Here is a 16,674-nt window from a genome sequence, read left to right as displayed (position 1 = left end):
TTAGGTTTAAGAAGGCATTTTCTTTTTGTTTCAAAGGATATCTTTGAAAATTATATCTTTTATGAATTAGTTGGCAACAAGGGGTAACGCATTTTCTTAAAATATAATTAATTTTCTGACAAAAAAAATAGTACCATGAGTAGTATGAAACAATTTTTTTTATTTGTAATTGATGAAAAATGATTGCAAAAATAATATTTAGGGTCTAATAAAGCATTTTTTATTTTATTTTAATAGGTTACTCTGAAAATTCTATTTTTCATGAATTTTTTTTGCAACAAGGGGTTATGAAATTTAAAAAAGGTTACTGGATTTTTAGACCAAAACTGGTACTATGATAATACTATGATGCACTTCGCCAAAACATTTATAATTATATTGTTTATTCTTGAAAATGTATTTCACCTATTCACTTAAAATAACACTTTTGATCAGAAAATTCATATAAAATGATGTTTACTTTAATTTTCAAGAATCATAATGCCTCGTTTTAGTTGTATTCAGCCACAAGTTCGTGTCAGCCACTTAAGGGTTATATGTTGCCTTTCTTTTACTAAATGCAAAATAATTCTACACTTTGAGACATTCATAAAATATTCATGTCTTTACAACACCGACAGGCTAATAAGTTTATATATCAAGTACTTCCATACTAACAGGACCATTCAAGGCGGACAGCCTAGCAACCTTGGTTTGTTCATATCTTCCTATCAATCTGTTATATGTGTTATGAATCATTTGTTCGGAGAACATTTAATGCTTGTTATAACTTTTAAATAATTCAATGTTCAAAGTGATATTGTTATTGACCGATAAACCAACATACTGATTAAAAGGGAATATTTTATTAATTATTTGCATTTTATCTTACATGAGAAATATTTGCCTAAATGTTTTTAAACTATAGAGAAATCTATATACAATTAATAATTGACGACGTTTATCAAAAAACATTTATGAAATGGAAGTTTAAAGATAAAAATAAATAGTGCAAGTTTTATCAGATATTCGTAATAATTTCCAATATAATTGAGTGTCTGAGCAATGTGAATGAATGAATATATCGGATAAAACGAACACTTGTCTACACTTGAATTATGATTTATTTTTCAATATTTTATGCACTTAAGTTTAGCCTTAATGCGTTTTTATAATCATTTATAGACAGTGTCCCTCCCCAAAATCAAGGAAGTATTACTTGTCATTCATTTTTGTAATGGTATACAATAATTTTGTGGTAGAATATTTGAGAAAAACATTAGAAACGAAACTTGTCAGTGATGAAATTTTCCATATGGTTATGGAAATTACCGATCGTCAGTTTCCGAAAAACTATACGTTACGGTTTCCAAAAATATGATGGTTGTGCCCAAAGATTTTGGTGTTAATGAACATTACTGGTTTATATTTTAATAATTTCGATTCTCATTTGATTAATAGGTAATTTCAAGGCTGATAAACTTGAAATATGCAAGCTATTCTTTCGTTTTGCATGTCTGTCGATACATCTGTACAATCGGTTATTTCCGTAACCACTCGTTAAATTGTAGCAGATACAAGTTTAAATATGAAAAATATGTTTTACACTAATATTCTACCTCTTTCTTGCTAAAATCTAATACATGAATGATTTAAAAGTAATATTGCATTATTTCAGCCAGGAACACTGTCAATGACCGCGAAAAAAAAACTATTTGATTTACGATATTTACTTTATTGATAGTTTGCATGCGGCATGGCATTGCATGTTCCGCAAGATAAATATTTCGACTTCATTTATTGGATGATTTTGGACTGTTTCATCCAATCAGAAAATAGCTTTTAAACGTAATTTAGACCCATGTTTAGCGAGATAATTAAGTACCACTTTTTATACACTGCCAAATTGTGACATAACATGTTGCCTCCATTGTTGGTTCATGCTACTGTATTATTATGCCCCCCTTCGAAGAAGAGAGGGTATATTGTTTTGCACATGTCGGTCCGTATGTCCGTATGTCCGTCCACCAGATGGTTTCCGTATGATCACTCAAGAATGCTTATGCCTAGGATCATGAAACTTCATAGGTACATTGATCATGACTCGCAGATGACCCATATTGATTTTGAGGACACTAGGTCAAAGAGCAAGGTCACGGTGACCCGAAATAGTAAAATGGTTTCCTGATTATAACTCAAGAACGCTTATGCCTAGGATCATGAAACTTCATGTGTACATTGATCATGACTCGCAAATGGCCACTATTGATTTTGAGGTTTCTAGGTCAAAGGTCAAGGTCACGGTGACCCGAAATAGTACAACGGTTTCCGGATGATAACTCAAGAACGCTTATGCCTAGGATCATGAAACTTCATAGGTTCATTGATCATGACTCGCAGATGAACCCTATTGATTTTCAGGTCACTAGGTCAGAGGTCAATGTCACGGTGACCCGAAATAGTAAAATGGTTTCCGGATGATAACTCAAGAACGCTTATGCCTAGGATCATGAAACTTCATAGATAAATTGATCATGACTCGCAGATGACCCCTTTTGAGGTCACTAGGTCAAAGGTCAAGGTCACTGTGACCCGAAATAGTTAAATGGTTTCCGGATGATAACTCAAGAACGCTTATGTCTAGGATCATGAAACATCATAGATACATTGATCATGACTCGCAGATGATCCCTATTTAATTTTAGGTCACTAGGTCAAAGGTCAAGGTCACGGTGACCCGAAATAGTGAAATGGTTTCCAGATGATAACTCAACAACGTTTATGCCTAGGATCATGAAACTTCATAGGTACGTTGATCATGACTCGCAGATGACCCCTAATGATTTTCAGGTCACATGGGTCAACTTTGAAAAATGGTTTCCAAATGATAACTCAAGAATGCTTACGCCTATGATCATGAAACTTCTTAGGTACATTGATCATGCCTCGCAGATGACCCCTATTGCCTTTCAGGTCACTAGGTCAAAGGTCAAGGTCACGGTGACTTGACATAGTAAAATGGTTTCCGGATGATAACACAAGAAACTTACGCATAGGATCATGAAACTTCATAGGTACATTGATCATGACTCGAAGATGACCCCTATTGATGTTCAGGTCATTAGGTCAAAGGTCAAGGTCACAGTGAGTAAAAACAGTTTAATGATTTCCGGATGATAACTCAAGAATGCTTACGTCTAGGATCATGAAACTTTATAGGTACATTGATCATGACTTGCAGATTACCCCTATTGATGTTTAGGTCACTAGGTCAAAGGTCAAGGTCAAAATGACTTTAAACAGTAAAATAGTAAATGGATGATAACTCAAAAATGCTTACGCCTAGGACCATTAAACTTCATAGGTACATTGACCATGACTGGTATATAACCCTTATTGATTTTCAGGTCACTTGGTCAAAGGTCAAGGTCACAGTGACTCATAACAGTAAAAAGGTTTCCTGATGATAACTCAAAAAAGTAAGGCCTAGGATCATGAAACTTCATAGGTAAATTGATCATGACTGGCAGATGATCCCTATTGATTTTCAGGTCACTAGGTCAAAGGTCAAGGTCACAGTGACAAAAAATGTATTCACACAATGGCTACCACTACAACTGACAGCCCATATGGGGGGCATGCATGTTTTACAAACAGCCCTTGTTTGTCTTATGTTGGTAAATGTTCATCTCGGTCAATTCTAGGTTAAGTTTGAAAGTAGGTCATATGTGGTTCGAACTAGGTCAACAAACCAAATCACAGAAAAGGTAAGTGAACACTCCAGAGGTCACATTTTCTTCCAGATCTTCATGAAAATTGGACATAATGTTATCTCGATGAAATAAAGTTTCAGTTTGAAAGTTGGTAGTTTGTAAAAAAAACTAGGTCATTATGTCAAAATATAGAAAACTTCCTTTACCTTTCTACAGGTTACATTATCTTCCTGATTTTCATGAAAATTGCTTACAATGTCCATCTTAATCAAATCAAAAGCTGAATTTGCAAGTTGGTCCTGGCAGGCTAAAGCTAGGTTACAACTTAGTCAAATCATACACAAGTTTTTGACACTATAGAAGGAGTTTTGGGTGAGCGATACATGGCTATCTTGTTTTAGAACAGCCTGTAGTAAGAAAGGGAAGGTATTGTATTTGTTTCAAAAGTAACATTTTATTGTTATTGGAAGTAACTGAGCAATTATATGATGTCATAGTTTTGGTTATTTTGCTTACTTGTTATGATGTGACAAGGTGAGCTTTTGTTATCACTCTTTGTCTGTTGTATTTTATCCAAAGTTTATTGTGAACACATAAGATATCATTTTACAATGTTTAAATTTGGGTGTCACCTCTTTGCCAGATTCTTATGAAACAAGTCACCTCTATGTCATTTTGGGTTTCATATTCTATCAAAAAATAGGGCACTATGTCAAATATAAGAAAATGTCTGTTTATACTTAAGTGCTCACATTCTCTCTCTGATCCACTTGTAAATTGGTTAGAACATCATTTTAAATGATTTCAAAGTCAAGCTTGAAAGTAGCATATTCAACATTTAGGTCACACGGTCTAGTCTCAGTGATCAACAGGTCACGTTCCAAAGTGGGTCATGTGCTTCCAAGCATTTGATCAATAACTAAAATCATTAAAATCTATGTTAACACTTACATATTTTACCTGATCTTCATGGCAGTTGATCAGAATGTTCAAATAAATAAAAGTAGGAACTCGGTAACAAGGCTCAACTAGACGCAAATAGTTTGTTCATAATCACAATGCCTTTTTTTCTAGATCTTCATGAAAAATTTGTTATATTCCTCAACTTATAATCTACGACAATCTTCTGAGAAGAAAAACAAAATTTGACTATTATTATACCCGTACATACTGTGACTGGGGGCTAGCACAGGAATTCTCAATTATGTTCCTCGAAAAATAATGGGTTAGCATATTGTTGCTGTTTTATCCAGTTGTCTGGACCATTACTCCCAAAAGAATTGTAAGTTCAAATGTGAGATATTTAGGTAAATAAATTTTATTGAAGGGAGTGCAGTGTCCAAGAAAAAAACGATTGCGCCACTACCATTAACTATTGACCTGCGGATAAATGACAAGCAATACAAATTTAATTTACACAATTGCGGTGATGTAGATTAACTTAAATGGATGCTTATTTATTTTATGCTTTTCGGTGATTTATACAGAAATATCAGTGAAATAAACTGGTATTTCACTGTTTTAAACAGTGAAAAATAACAGTGAAAATATCGATATTTTTCGCAGTTTTTCTGGGAAAATCGATATTCCACCGAATCCAACAAATATCCTCTATATATCCATCCTCTTCAAAAGCATCGTCAAACCAGCACTTTCAGTACTTTGATTGTAATTAAAGAAGCCGCATTAATTTCTGGACCTTATGTTGAGTGCTTCAATCCTTTACCCATATCGATTTCACGCTGTCGCCGACAATGCAAGATAAAGATCGCAACTGTTTTGCTTCGATAAGCCAATGCGTGCCGCACGTTGTGGAGAATTGAAAACATTTGCAAATATTGTCATTGGTATTTGCACGATCAATTTACAAGAAAAACAACGGATTCTGAGAAACAGGGCGCTTTAAACCGATAGTCAGCTGACTGGATGGCTGTTAACACGGAGTTTAGAGATACATCCGTTTTTTTTTCTATGTAACCAGTTCCAATACAAAACCACTGTGATAGTTTTCATTTAAATTCGCAACAACTTCTTACGGAATAATGTGTCGAACTTTGCTATCTTGCACCATAGAACGCTTAATATACAATCAGATTCTTCGAACATATGCGACTGGTATAACTTTTTTTATTCACGTTTTCGGATATTTGAACGGTCTTTGTTGTTACACTAAATCGTAGCATACTTTTCGGACCATCCTCGGACCTTTTCTAATATTTGTATTGCACTGGAAAGACAACGTATTCAGTTTTATTTAGTAATGTCATTTCGAAAGCCTCAGCTGATAATCATTTTACACTGCAAAGAAATTGAGCATTTTTAATGCTCTGCCGACTTTGTAAACTTGAATGGACCGTCTCAGCAATCTACTTGGATAGAGACTTTGGGCTTAATTGCTCAAATATGACTTTTCAGCATGGAAACGAAGCGTTGCTGATGAAGTCAAAGACCCAAATGTGGCGGTGTATACATAATATTCAGGTAAGTTGTTGACTTATTATTAAAATTGACGCACTCGCTGAAGGTTATGTGAGGTTTTGTCATAAAACTTGACGTTTAAGAAACACGTTTGAAATCTATTCACACGGAGAATTATTTAATTGCTATCATGGTGTTAAATGATAGAAACATGCTACGGTTCTCAATTCTAGATATAATCTAAATATATTAGCCTTCAACATATCAGAAGAGGGCATAGACACGAGTTGATGTGACCACCAGGAGGTAACAATTATGAATTATATAAGAACGTCAATAAAACAAGTTGTTAAACTATGACCGCAGCAATTTAACAGTAAGTTTGTGGTATGGATAACGTTTTCAAAGGCAAGTGCGATTAGGAAACATTATAGTTGTGTTTCCAATACTTGTTTGCAAATTTTAATCGAAGCATGAAATTACAGCGGCGTAACTTAATGTCGTTCTTTAATAGCTTCTTTATGAATATCAATAAAACGTGTGATGTTTATTGAGGTACAAGGCTTTAAAATCGTTAATCTTAAGTCGTTAAAAGTAGCCTAACAATGGACTTATATGTACCCGGGGAATTAAATAGCCGCCATGTCAAGTACACTGGTATTTCATGGAGATTATAAAAGCCTTACGGATAATTAGACAGATAATCGTGGGTGCTTTTTTCGCCCATAACAAATATAAACATCTAACAAGAGTAGTTACTGATTAATGCGAACATGATTGCACTGTTAATTACACAGAATGTGAAATTGTATGTTTAGTTTTTGATGAAAAGTGGACATTTAAAGTTCAAAAGACATGGCAACGGAAATAATCAAAGTAAGTAAGACTTAACAAAAACATATTATATAATATTTATGTTTTCAAGATATCGTTGTATTTATTACATATTTCATACTGGCTTATATATGTAAACTGTGCACGTCCACGACCACACCCCGGGCCCCAGGGCACATTTGTATTTGAATTATAGTCAGTTTATAAATGCTCGTAAAGCGTCAAGCATGAGTTGTGTAATGTCGCTATTATAGCAAAAGTCACCTTGACTAAGACCAAACAATATTTTTTGAACCGCCACATAGTGCATTTTAAACGATGGCATACAGGGTATTTGAAAGTATTTTATTTAGAGGTCTCTATTACGTGCACACTCGATTTATATTGCAAGCAAAATGGAATGCTATGATGTGCGTACGGAGTACCGTTAGGGCCATCGTGGTTACACATTAGAATCCAGAGGGCGAGAATGCGAGGACTCGAGAGTACGAAAACGAGATTGCGTCAATACGATAACGACAGTTCGACAATACTATGGCCAGAATGCGAAAACGCGATGAAGAGAATGCGAGAATAATAGATTAATATACTTAAATGACCAATCGAATTCAAATTAATTGCAAGCGTTCCTCTTTACACACTTCAGTCTTGTTTTTCGCTAAGCTTGGTCGTGTTGTCAGAAAAAGGGGATTATAATGTGATAACCTAACCGCCAATAGGAATATTTAAATCGGGACACGCCGAAAAGTTACTTACATGTCCAGATATTTTGTGTGTGAGTTGTTAGGAGTGAAAAGTTCACAAACTTTATTCAATAAGCATTTAATTTGGGAAACAAACGCATTAGTAGAGTAACTTATAAACTACACGTATAGCGAACAAAAGGTCATTAAAACCGCCGCTCAAAAGCGTGAAACAAGTACCGTGCAGCATATCCATTAAAATAGAGAGTCAGTATTACCTTAATACCGCAAACAAAAGATACATTTGATCCGTGATTCTCCCATTTTGAAATTCACTACCAAATAATGTTTTTCAATGTACGAAACCATATAAAAGATATATCGGTCTTATTTTATTAGGCACAGTTCCTTTTTCGCTTTTGTTGACATGCAAAAACTGTGTATACTATTGTTTAACAAACGCTCTTAAAGTAATATCCATATACGCCGGCTTACACGAGATATAATTGGACCAAATAGATTATTATATGCGTACTAAATAATTAGCAAGATACACATCCAGACCTGTGCTGATATGTGACAGGTCCAGCGTTCCAAGACGGACATAGAAGCTCTCCGAAAGTCGTGGAAGGAGGTGAAGCATGCACAGTTGATGGACGCCAGGGAGCGCGAGGAGGAGCGCCGTTGGGACCAGGAGTTCCACCGACGCAAACAGGACCTTCAGGGGCAGCAGGCGATGTCGTCACAACGCAGGTTTGGAGGGGTAGCTTTACAAAAGTATGATACTTTCGTTTAAGGGTGGCGGCTTTGGAAAATTCCTTATTTTAACCGGTTATGTCATAATATACATGCAACTATTGCTTATATTTACAGTTTTGTAGATTGCCTAGCTGTTATAAAAAATCACCAGCTTGCCTTTTACATTCCAAATTTTTTTATGAGTTTTCTTGGTTAAGAAAACACGTGCAATATATAGCAAACACCGAAACGCCATAAACTCTGTCAGTAGAAACATTCTGGATCTGCTCGTATCCACTATTTTTTATAAGAGCACACCAACTATAAACACAAAATGATGAAATATTTTGATTACCGATATGTGACGGTAAATGCAAAGCATTTACAACGTTTTGAAGGCTTGCCTTGAATCACACTTTGACTTGAATAAATCACATACCAGACGAGCAACTGAAATGATCGCATGTGCTTTAAGTGTCGTCTCAGATTAGCCTGTGCAGTCCGCACAGACTAATCAAGGACGACACTTTCCGCTTAAACTGTATTTTTGCTAAGAAGAGAATTTCTTTAAACGATAAATATCATAAAAGCGGAAAGTGTCGTCCCTGACTTGCCTATGCGGACTGCACAGTATAATCTGGGACGACACTTTACGCACATGCAGCAAACCCCCTTTTCACAGAGCCCGTGTGGAATAACGAGTAAAATGTCCGCTATTTCAATGTTTCCGGGTTTATGTAGTGAATGTGAAAATTGAGTAGAATATTTCAATATGAAAGTGTTATTAAATTGTTGTTCATGTTACAAAGATTGTATTTGTATTGCAAAAGACATGTTTTCATTGTATAGTTTCATGGGCATATTCTAAAAACACTATTTATATTGAAAAACACAATGTTTATGTGGTACAGACTATCATACCCATTCCCCAAGACTTTTAGGAACAGTACTGTGTCAGTAAATCGTCAGTGGGACGACGAAATGTACTATCAATAAACGCCTTATGTTAATAACTCAGTACTGCTTTCAATTAATCAAATAACACGAATGTTATGTGAACAAATGAATGAAAACCTATCAGCAATTGCCATTTGTCTTTTATTTTGAGACAAAACAATTGAACTAATATAGTGTCCATTTTAGAAGGGATATCGCACTATCACTATAATCACTATACAGGTGCGATATGCGTAGCCTATGGGTAGACCGCGCAATGCGATAAGCGTAGCCTATGACTAGACCGCGCAAGTGCGATATGCGTAGCCCATGACTAGACCGCACAAGTGCGATATGCGTAGTCCATGACTAAACCGCGCAAGTGCGATAAGCGTAGCCCATGACTAGACAGCGCAAGTGCGATAAGCGTAGCCCATGACTAGACCGCGCAAGTGCGATATGCGTAGTCCATGGCTAGAACGCGCAAGTGCGATAAGCGTAGCCCATGATTAGAGCGCGCAAGTGCGATAAGCGTTGCCCGTGAATAGACCGCGCAAGTGCGATAAGCGCTACCCATGACTAGACCGCACAATAGCGATAAGCGTAGCCCATGACTAGACAGCGCAAGTGCGATAAGAGAAGCCCATGACTAGACCGCGCAAGTGCGATAAGCGTAGCCCATGACTAGACCGCGCACGTGCGATAAGCGTAACCCATGACTAGACCGCGCAAGTGCAATTGGCGTAGCCCGTGACTAGACCGCGCAAGTGCGATAAGTGTTACCAATGACTAGACCGCGCAAGTGCGATAAGCGTAGCCCATGACTTGACCGCGCAAGTGCGATATGCGTAGTCCATGACTAGACCGCGCAAGTGCGATATGCGTAGTCCATGACTAGACCGCGCAAGTGCAATATGCGTAGCCCATGACCAGACCGCGCAAGTGCGATAAGCGTAGCCCATGACTTGACCGCGCAAGTGCGATATGCGTAGTCCATGACTAGACCTCGCAAGTGCGATAAGCGTAGCCCATGACTAGGCCGCGCAAGTGCGATAAGCGTAGCCCGTGAATAGACCGCGCAAGTGCGATAAGCGTAGCCCAAGACTAGACCGCGCAAGTGCGATATGCGTAGCCCATTACTAGAACGCACAAGTAAGAAGTCTGGGCTTGAGCTACGCTGGCCATAAGACCAAGGTTCGCATGACACAGATGTAACAGTGTTATTTGATTATGTGCAATAAAAAACTGCCCATAAATGAAATATAAATATACCATATGTTTCGATAACGAAGAAATACATTCAAATTAGTAATGTGAGAACACGTATGATGTGATCTAACGCAGTAAAATATGTATCTACAAACACTATTATGTAATTCAATATACGTGTACTACTTAGCAAACATTTCATGCGTGGATGTGCGATCATTTAGCGAAAAAAAAACACTACATTACTTTAACCTTTGTTTTTTAAGTTAATAACTTAAAACACGTAAATTTTCTACGTTTATTTTAAAGTCAGGATATACGCCGAATATTTTTTAAAGATATTTTTTCGTTTAATTCCAATCAAACCCGATCTATTCATACCATGTAAAAACTATTCAAAACCGGTACACATAAAACTTTGTTTAACAACACATCAATAGCATTCTAGAAAATAAATGCGACATTTTAGAAGATATGTTGTTTTACCAAACACATAATATATTTTTCACATAAGCACATTTTTATGTGATACACAAACTTAATTTTCCTATGTAAATGTATTTTTTTTCAACTTTTGACACGCCATTCTTTTAAGACCCAAAATGAAAATATGAGTGCCAAAATGAAACGCATAAATTGAATCGTAATTCTATGTTTACTATCAGGGTAAAGATTTTTATATTTAAAGTATAAAAGAAACAGACATGGCAAACTATCAAGTAAGAGATTTATCAACAAACATCTTTCACACAAACTAGGCTGACGGAAGTTTGTAAATATGTTTCATCCACATAACACAAAATAGCTCTTCTGCTTACATCTTACCAAGACTGAAATATGACAACATAAAAGATACTTCTTTTGAAAATATCAGTTCTCATCCGAGGAGAAATGTTTCATAAAGGCATACACAATGCCGAAATAATACGTTTAGCAACCATTTGGGTATTTTTAATCCGTTTGATATGAATTGATTTAAGTTTTCATTAAAAAAGTACTTTGCAAACATGCCCTAATTATAATAATTTACTTGATTATGAAACAAGATATCAAAGCAATTGTGTGATGCAACGAAAACAGAGTATTCCACTTTTATTGACTCAAGCTTCACAAAAAAGTGGATTCGTCAATTTACTGCTTAGCGCTGCATTCCGATTAGGTGGTAGCTTATTCAAGTATAATGATATATGTTCAAGTACTTTTTGACATCTTAACAGAAACAGACCTGAGAGCTTGACAATGTCAGAAACTTACCTGTGAGCTTGACAATGTATAGACAAAGTATTTCGCTTAATGGCCCTATTCCACTACGAAAACAAGCCCACTATTCGCCACAATTTCTCACATTTATTGAATCGGGAAGACTCGTGACAGTCTGCGATTCAGTTACGACAGTGGTACGATTGAGTTACGACGAATCGTGGGGTTCGGTTGAAGTCTTGCGAATAGGGTCGCGACTTCACTACGATGTGTAAGAATCTACTGCGACTGTACTACGAACGATGCAGATCGGTCACGACTAAGCTAGGACCTCACCGAACGCACCCATGAATTCGGCGCCAATATCTACTGATATTGATTCTAACTCGGCACGCGACTTGTTTTCTATAGACAAAGAAGGAAATAAAGTGTCGGTTATTCTGCAATAAATTATGGGCGGAGCTTAATGTTTCGAAAATAGTTCCGAATAAATAAAGAAAATATTGTAGTAAAATGCACGTGCTTAAATCTCGCTCTTAAAGAAATGTAAAAAATATGTAGCACGTAATGAAACAACAAATTGTATATTTGGTGATAAGTGGCATGACCACGCCTGCTAAGAATTTGTTTGTTAAGAAACGTAATTAAAAAAACATTTATAGCATGTCAGCTTTTCAGAAGAATTAACACATGTGACGTCATTTAGTTTCTATGAGTGTTGTTCTCAATGAAAGTGACGTAATTTGCAAAATATTTATGAATGAAAACGACGTCAAATGTTTGTTCAATTCAATGACGTCACTAAATAGTGAACTTTGTACTAAGAAGGGCGGAGTATTGAAAAATATAGTTCACGTCCAAAAGCTTGAAGCAAATCAATCACAATCGTGTAAGAATAGAAATAATATTTTTCTATGATGGCTTGTTGTCGAATAACCCACAGTAAGCAGTATAGATTCGTGTTATCAAAGCACTCGTGCTCCGCATTCGTGATTTAATTCCTACGCATCTATACTCCTTACTGTGGGTTATTCGACAACAAAACATGATGGAAAAATATTATTTCTTTATCATTCTTAACAAAATCGTAACTGTTTCGTAACTAAATCGCGAGAATTTTAGCGGGCTCGCAACTCAATCGGGGTGAACTCTTGAGAGTCTTGACAAAGTCGTAAATGATTCGTAGACAGATCACGTGATCACCGATTCCCCGATTGAGTCACGAATTACCTAAGATTCCATTACGACGCCCAAGAACGCACTACGAAACTGTTACGAGTCAACTGCGATTAAATTCAGTCTTGGAGGTTTTGGTCAAATTTTAAACACGTTTAAAAACTGGCCGCGATTTTTTGGGAGCTCACGACTCGCCCGCGACTAGCTACGAATGAGTTAGGACCTTCGCCGATTGAGTAATGCTAGGTTTACATCTGGCCACGATTACCACGATGTCCCCGATTCCAGAGCATCGTGGCGAACGTAACAGAGCGTGGAGTCGAATCGGGGTGATCGTGGGGGAGCGTAACGGAACGTGGTTGAATCGGAGACATCGTGGGCATCGGGACTGATTTTAAATCAAACTTAAATTTCACCACGATTGCCCCGATTCATTTTCTTATCTCAAATCGTGGGTCAAATCGCAGGAGATCGCAACAAAGCGGCTTTGTCGTGGAAGATCTTAACAGGACGTAACGGAACGTGGTGGAGCGTGGAAGCCAATCGTGTTGATCGCAACAAAGCGTAACAGAACGTGATGCAAATCGTGGGCTCGATCGTAGCAACAAAACGTGCTGATTTCGTAAGGAAGCGTAACAGAACGTGGAGTATACCATTTAATCGTAGAGCTCCCCGATTTTTTAGCCTCTGGCTAATCGGGGAGATCGTGGCCAGATGTAAACTTAGCATAACTAATGTACCCGACCTCAAAATATTGGAAATCGGGACAAATCGTGGGGAATCGGGTCGTAGTGGAATACCCCTATAAGAGGTCAAATTTCATGTTACGTCTCTCTAGAGCCTAGAGCAGGCTGGTCCAGACGGGACAACAGACCGAGACGCATAGAGCAGGCTGGTCCAGACGGGACAACAGACCGAGACGCCTAGAGCAGGCTGGTGCAGACGGGACAACAGACCGAGACGCCTAGAGCAAGCTGGTCCAAACGGGACATCAGACCGAGACGCTCAGAGCAAGCTGGTCCAGACGGGACAACAGACCGAGACGTCTAGAGCAAGCTGGTCCAGACGGGACAACAGACCGAGACGCCTAGAGCAAGCTGGTCCAGACGGGACAACATACCGAGCCGCCTAGAGCAAGCTGGTCCAGACGGGACAACATACCGAGCCGCCTACAGCAAGCTGGTCCAGACGAAACAACAGACCGACCCGCCTAGAGCAAGCTGGTCCAGACGGAACAACAGACCGAGACGCCTTGAGTAGGCTGGTCCAGACGAGACAACATACCGAGACGCATAGAGCAAGCTGGTCAAGACGGGACAACAGACCGAGCCGCCTAGAGCAAGCTGGTCCAGACGGGACAACATACCGAGACGCATAGAGCAAGATGGACCAGACGGATCAACATACCGAGACGCATAGAGCAAGCTGGTCCAGACGGTACAACAGACCGAGACGCCTAGAGCAGGCTGGTCCAGACGGGACAACAGACCGAGACGCATAGATCAGGCTGGTGCAGACGGGACAACAGACCGAGACGCCTAGAGCAGGCTGGTGCAGACTGGACAACAGACCGAGACGCCTAGAGCTAGCTGGTCCAAACGGGACATCAGACCGAGACGCACAGAGCAAGGTAATCCAGACGGGACAACAGACCGAGCCGTCTAGAGCAAGCTGGTCCAGACGCGACAACAGACCGAGATGCCAAGAGCAAGCTGGTCCAGACGGGACAACATACCGAGCCGCCTAGAGCAAGTTGGTCCAGACGGGACAACATACCGAGCCGTCTAGAGCAAGCTGGTCCAGACGGGACAACAGATCGAGCCGCCTACAGCAAGCTGGTCCAGACGGAACAACAGACCGAGTCGCCTAGAGCAAGCTGGTCCAGACGGAACAACATACAGAGACGCCTAGAGCAGGCTGGTCCAGACGGGACAACATACCGAGACGCATAGAGCAAGCTGGTCCAGACGGGACAACAGACCGAGCCGCCTAGAGCAAGCTGGTCATGACGGGACAACATACAGAAACGCATAGAGCAAGCTGGTCCAGACGGGACAACATACCGAGACGCATAGAGCAAGCTTGTCCAGACGGGACAACATTCCAAGACGCCTAGAGCAAGCTGGTCCAGACGGAACAACAGACCGATACGCCTAGAGCAGGCTGGTCCAGACGGTACAACAGGCGAAGATGAGATGACAGTATATGCTGCGCAACATTTATCATACATAATATGATTTTTATATCATAGCCAAATATTTGTAAAAAGGTGACAGAATGTGCGTTTCTGTGTGGCATATGCTGATACCAGTTAATCCTTTGCTTTGATCTTCCGTATAGCGATTCCCGTGGATCATGTAGGAATAGTATAGAAAACCGGTACTACGCTGAAGTCAATGTTCGCACTGCAAGTGTAAAACAAATTATGTACGTTCGGGTGAAAAAACATTTTACTTATTTGACACTTTTGTCGCGCCAGTATTTAGGGACTGCTCAGTAATATTGGGTGGGATTGAGTGTGTGGGGGGGATGGGGGTGGGGGTGGGTGTTGGGCAGAAAATATAAAAAGAGTGCATTTAAAATACCTGAAACGAACACTTAATGTGCATATGTCTACAAACGCGTTATGGTGTACGGTGAAACAGGTCAATTTTCAATGTTTGGAGCGAAAGAATGTCTGAATTCAACAAACAATGTCATTAGTTTGATTAGTTTCTGTATGGGTCAGAACAATATAATGCAGGCATCGTTAATAATATTTCCTCAAATACTTTCAGACTCCGCAATACCACAAAGCTGGCCGACCTTTCCGCCAGATGGCGTTCACTGGAGCGCAAGCGCCTTGAGAAGAGCGAGTTTTACATGGAACGCTTGAAAACCAGTCTGAGTTTCGCTGCCAGTCGCCAAGAGTCAATGTCGTCCGGTTCCCCGGCATTTTCATTCGCGAGATCTGAACATGTAAAAAGATGATCTTGTGATGTAGTTATTCTTAAAACTATTTTTTTTTTACTTGTTGGAGCGCGATGTGATTAAGATTGTGTGACCGTCTTCTGTCCGTCATAGGTCGTTGAGAATCGTTAGTCCACAATAACTTGATCTTTAGTGCATAAGAGACAGTTTTTCTTGCTGTTTGCACAGGTGGTTAGCCTGTGGCTATGATAATAATTAGTAAAAACATCATTTTGAATGAAAAATAATAAAAATTATAACGAAAAATCAACCTCACTGAAATAATAATCCCCATAAAGTATATATATAACAAGTTATTCAACTCAGAATGATCGGAAAACATGGTGCATCGCTTCGAACATCCATAACTTCATCAATTGTGCAGCGATTTCCAGGAACTAGGTCTTATTCGGTCACATCAATGAACTTGTTTATAAAAAGTTCTACAAAAAAAATAAAATGATAAGTAAAAGAAATAACTGCTTAAATTCTGTAACTTATCAGATCATAATGATCTCCATCTTTTGATATCCTAATTGCGTTGATTATTGATAGAAATCGTTGAATGTTTATTGATGTGTTGTGTGTATCACATTATATCACTCTTTTTGGTTACATCCACTTTATTTCGAAATATTTCGAAAAACAAAGATAACACATTAAAAAAGCATTGTTCCTTATAGCAATAGCCAAGATTTCAATGCAAGATGAGGTCTGGTTACTAAGATTTAAGCGATACAAAATGCTCGTTTTTATTTTTTGTCACAATATTGCAATTGAATTTTGGGCTACGATATCCGAGCATTTACGAGCGAGCGCGAGATGGTCTTCGGGTAGCT

General features: G+C 38.6%; 1 protein-coding gene across 2 annotated transcripts; it reads left to right on the top strand.

Moving 5' to 3' along the window:
* Nucleotides 1-5,902: 5,902 nt before the first annotated feature.
* LOC127841187 (uncharacterized) lies at nucleotides 5,903-16,451 on the top strand. 2 transcript variants are annotated; one of them, XM_052369854.1, is made up of 3 exons: nucleotides 5,903-6,173; nucleotides 8,211-8,380; nucleotides 15,664-16,451. In XM_052369854.1, the coding sequence occupies exons 1-3, from the start codon at nucleotides 6,015-6,017 to the stop codon at nucleotides 15,854-15,856; spliced, it is 522 nt and encodes a 173-aa protein (XP_052225814.1). In that variant the 5' UTR covers nucleotides 5,903-6,014; the 3' UTR covers nucleotides 15,857-16,451. The 2 variants fall into 2 exon arrangements, with proteins under 2 accessions (XP_052225814.1, XP_052225819.1); XM_052369859.1 differs by lacking the exon at nucleotides 5,903-6,173 and adding an exon at nucleotides 6,931-6,986.
* The last annotated feature ends 223 nt before the right edge of the window (nucleotides 16,452-16,674 follow it).

Source organism: Dreissena polymorpha, chromosome 1 (assembly GCF_020536995.1).
Source record: "Dreissena polymorpha isolate Duluth1 chromosome 1, UMN_Dpol_1.0, whole genome shotgun sequence".
NCBI lineage: Eukaryota > Metazoa > Mollusca > Bivalvia > Myida > Dreissenidae > Dreissena > Dreissena polymorpha.
Note: the sequence above shows the minus strand (reverse complement) of the source record. Positions and strands in the feature narration are given on the sequence as shown.

Bases quoted from the DNA above. Each gene is read 5' to 3' on its own strand.
- LOC127841187 (XM_052369854.1), top strand. From the start codon at position 6,015: ATGCTCTGCCGACTTTGTAAACTTGAATGGACCGTCTCAGCAATCTAC. The intron at 6,174-8,210 runs GTAAGTTGTTGA...GATATGTGACAG, and splicing joins GGTGTATACATAATATTCAG to GTCCAGCGTTCCAAGACGGA. The intron at 8,381-15,663 runs GTTTGGAGGGGT...AAATACTTTCAG, and splicing joins GCGATGTCGTCACAACGCAG to ACTCCGCAATACCACAAAGC.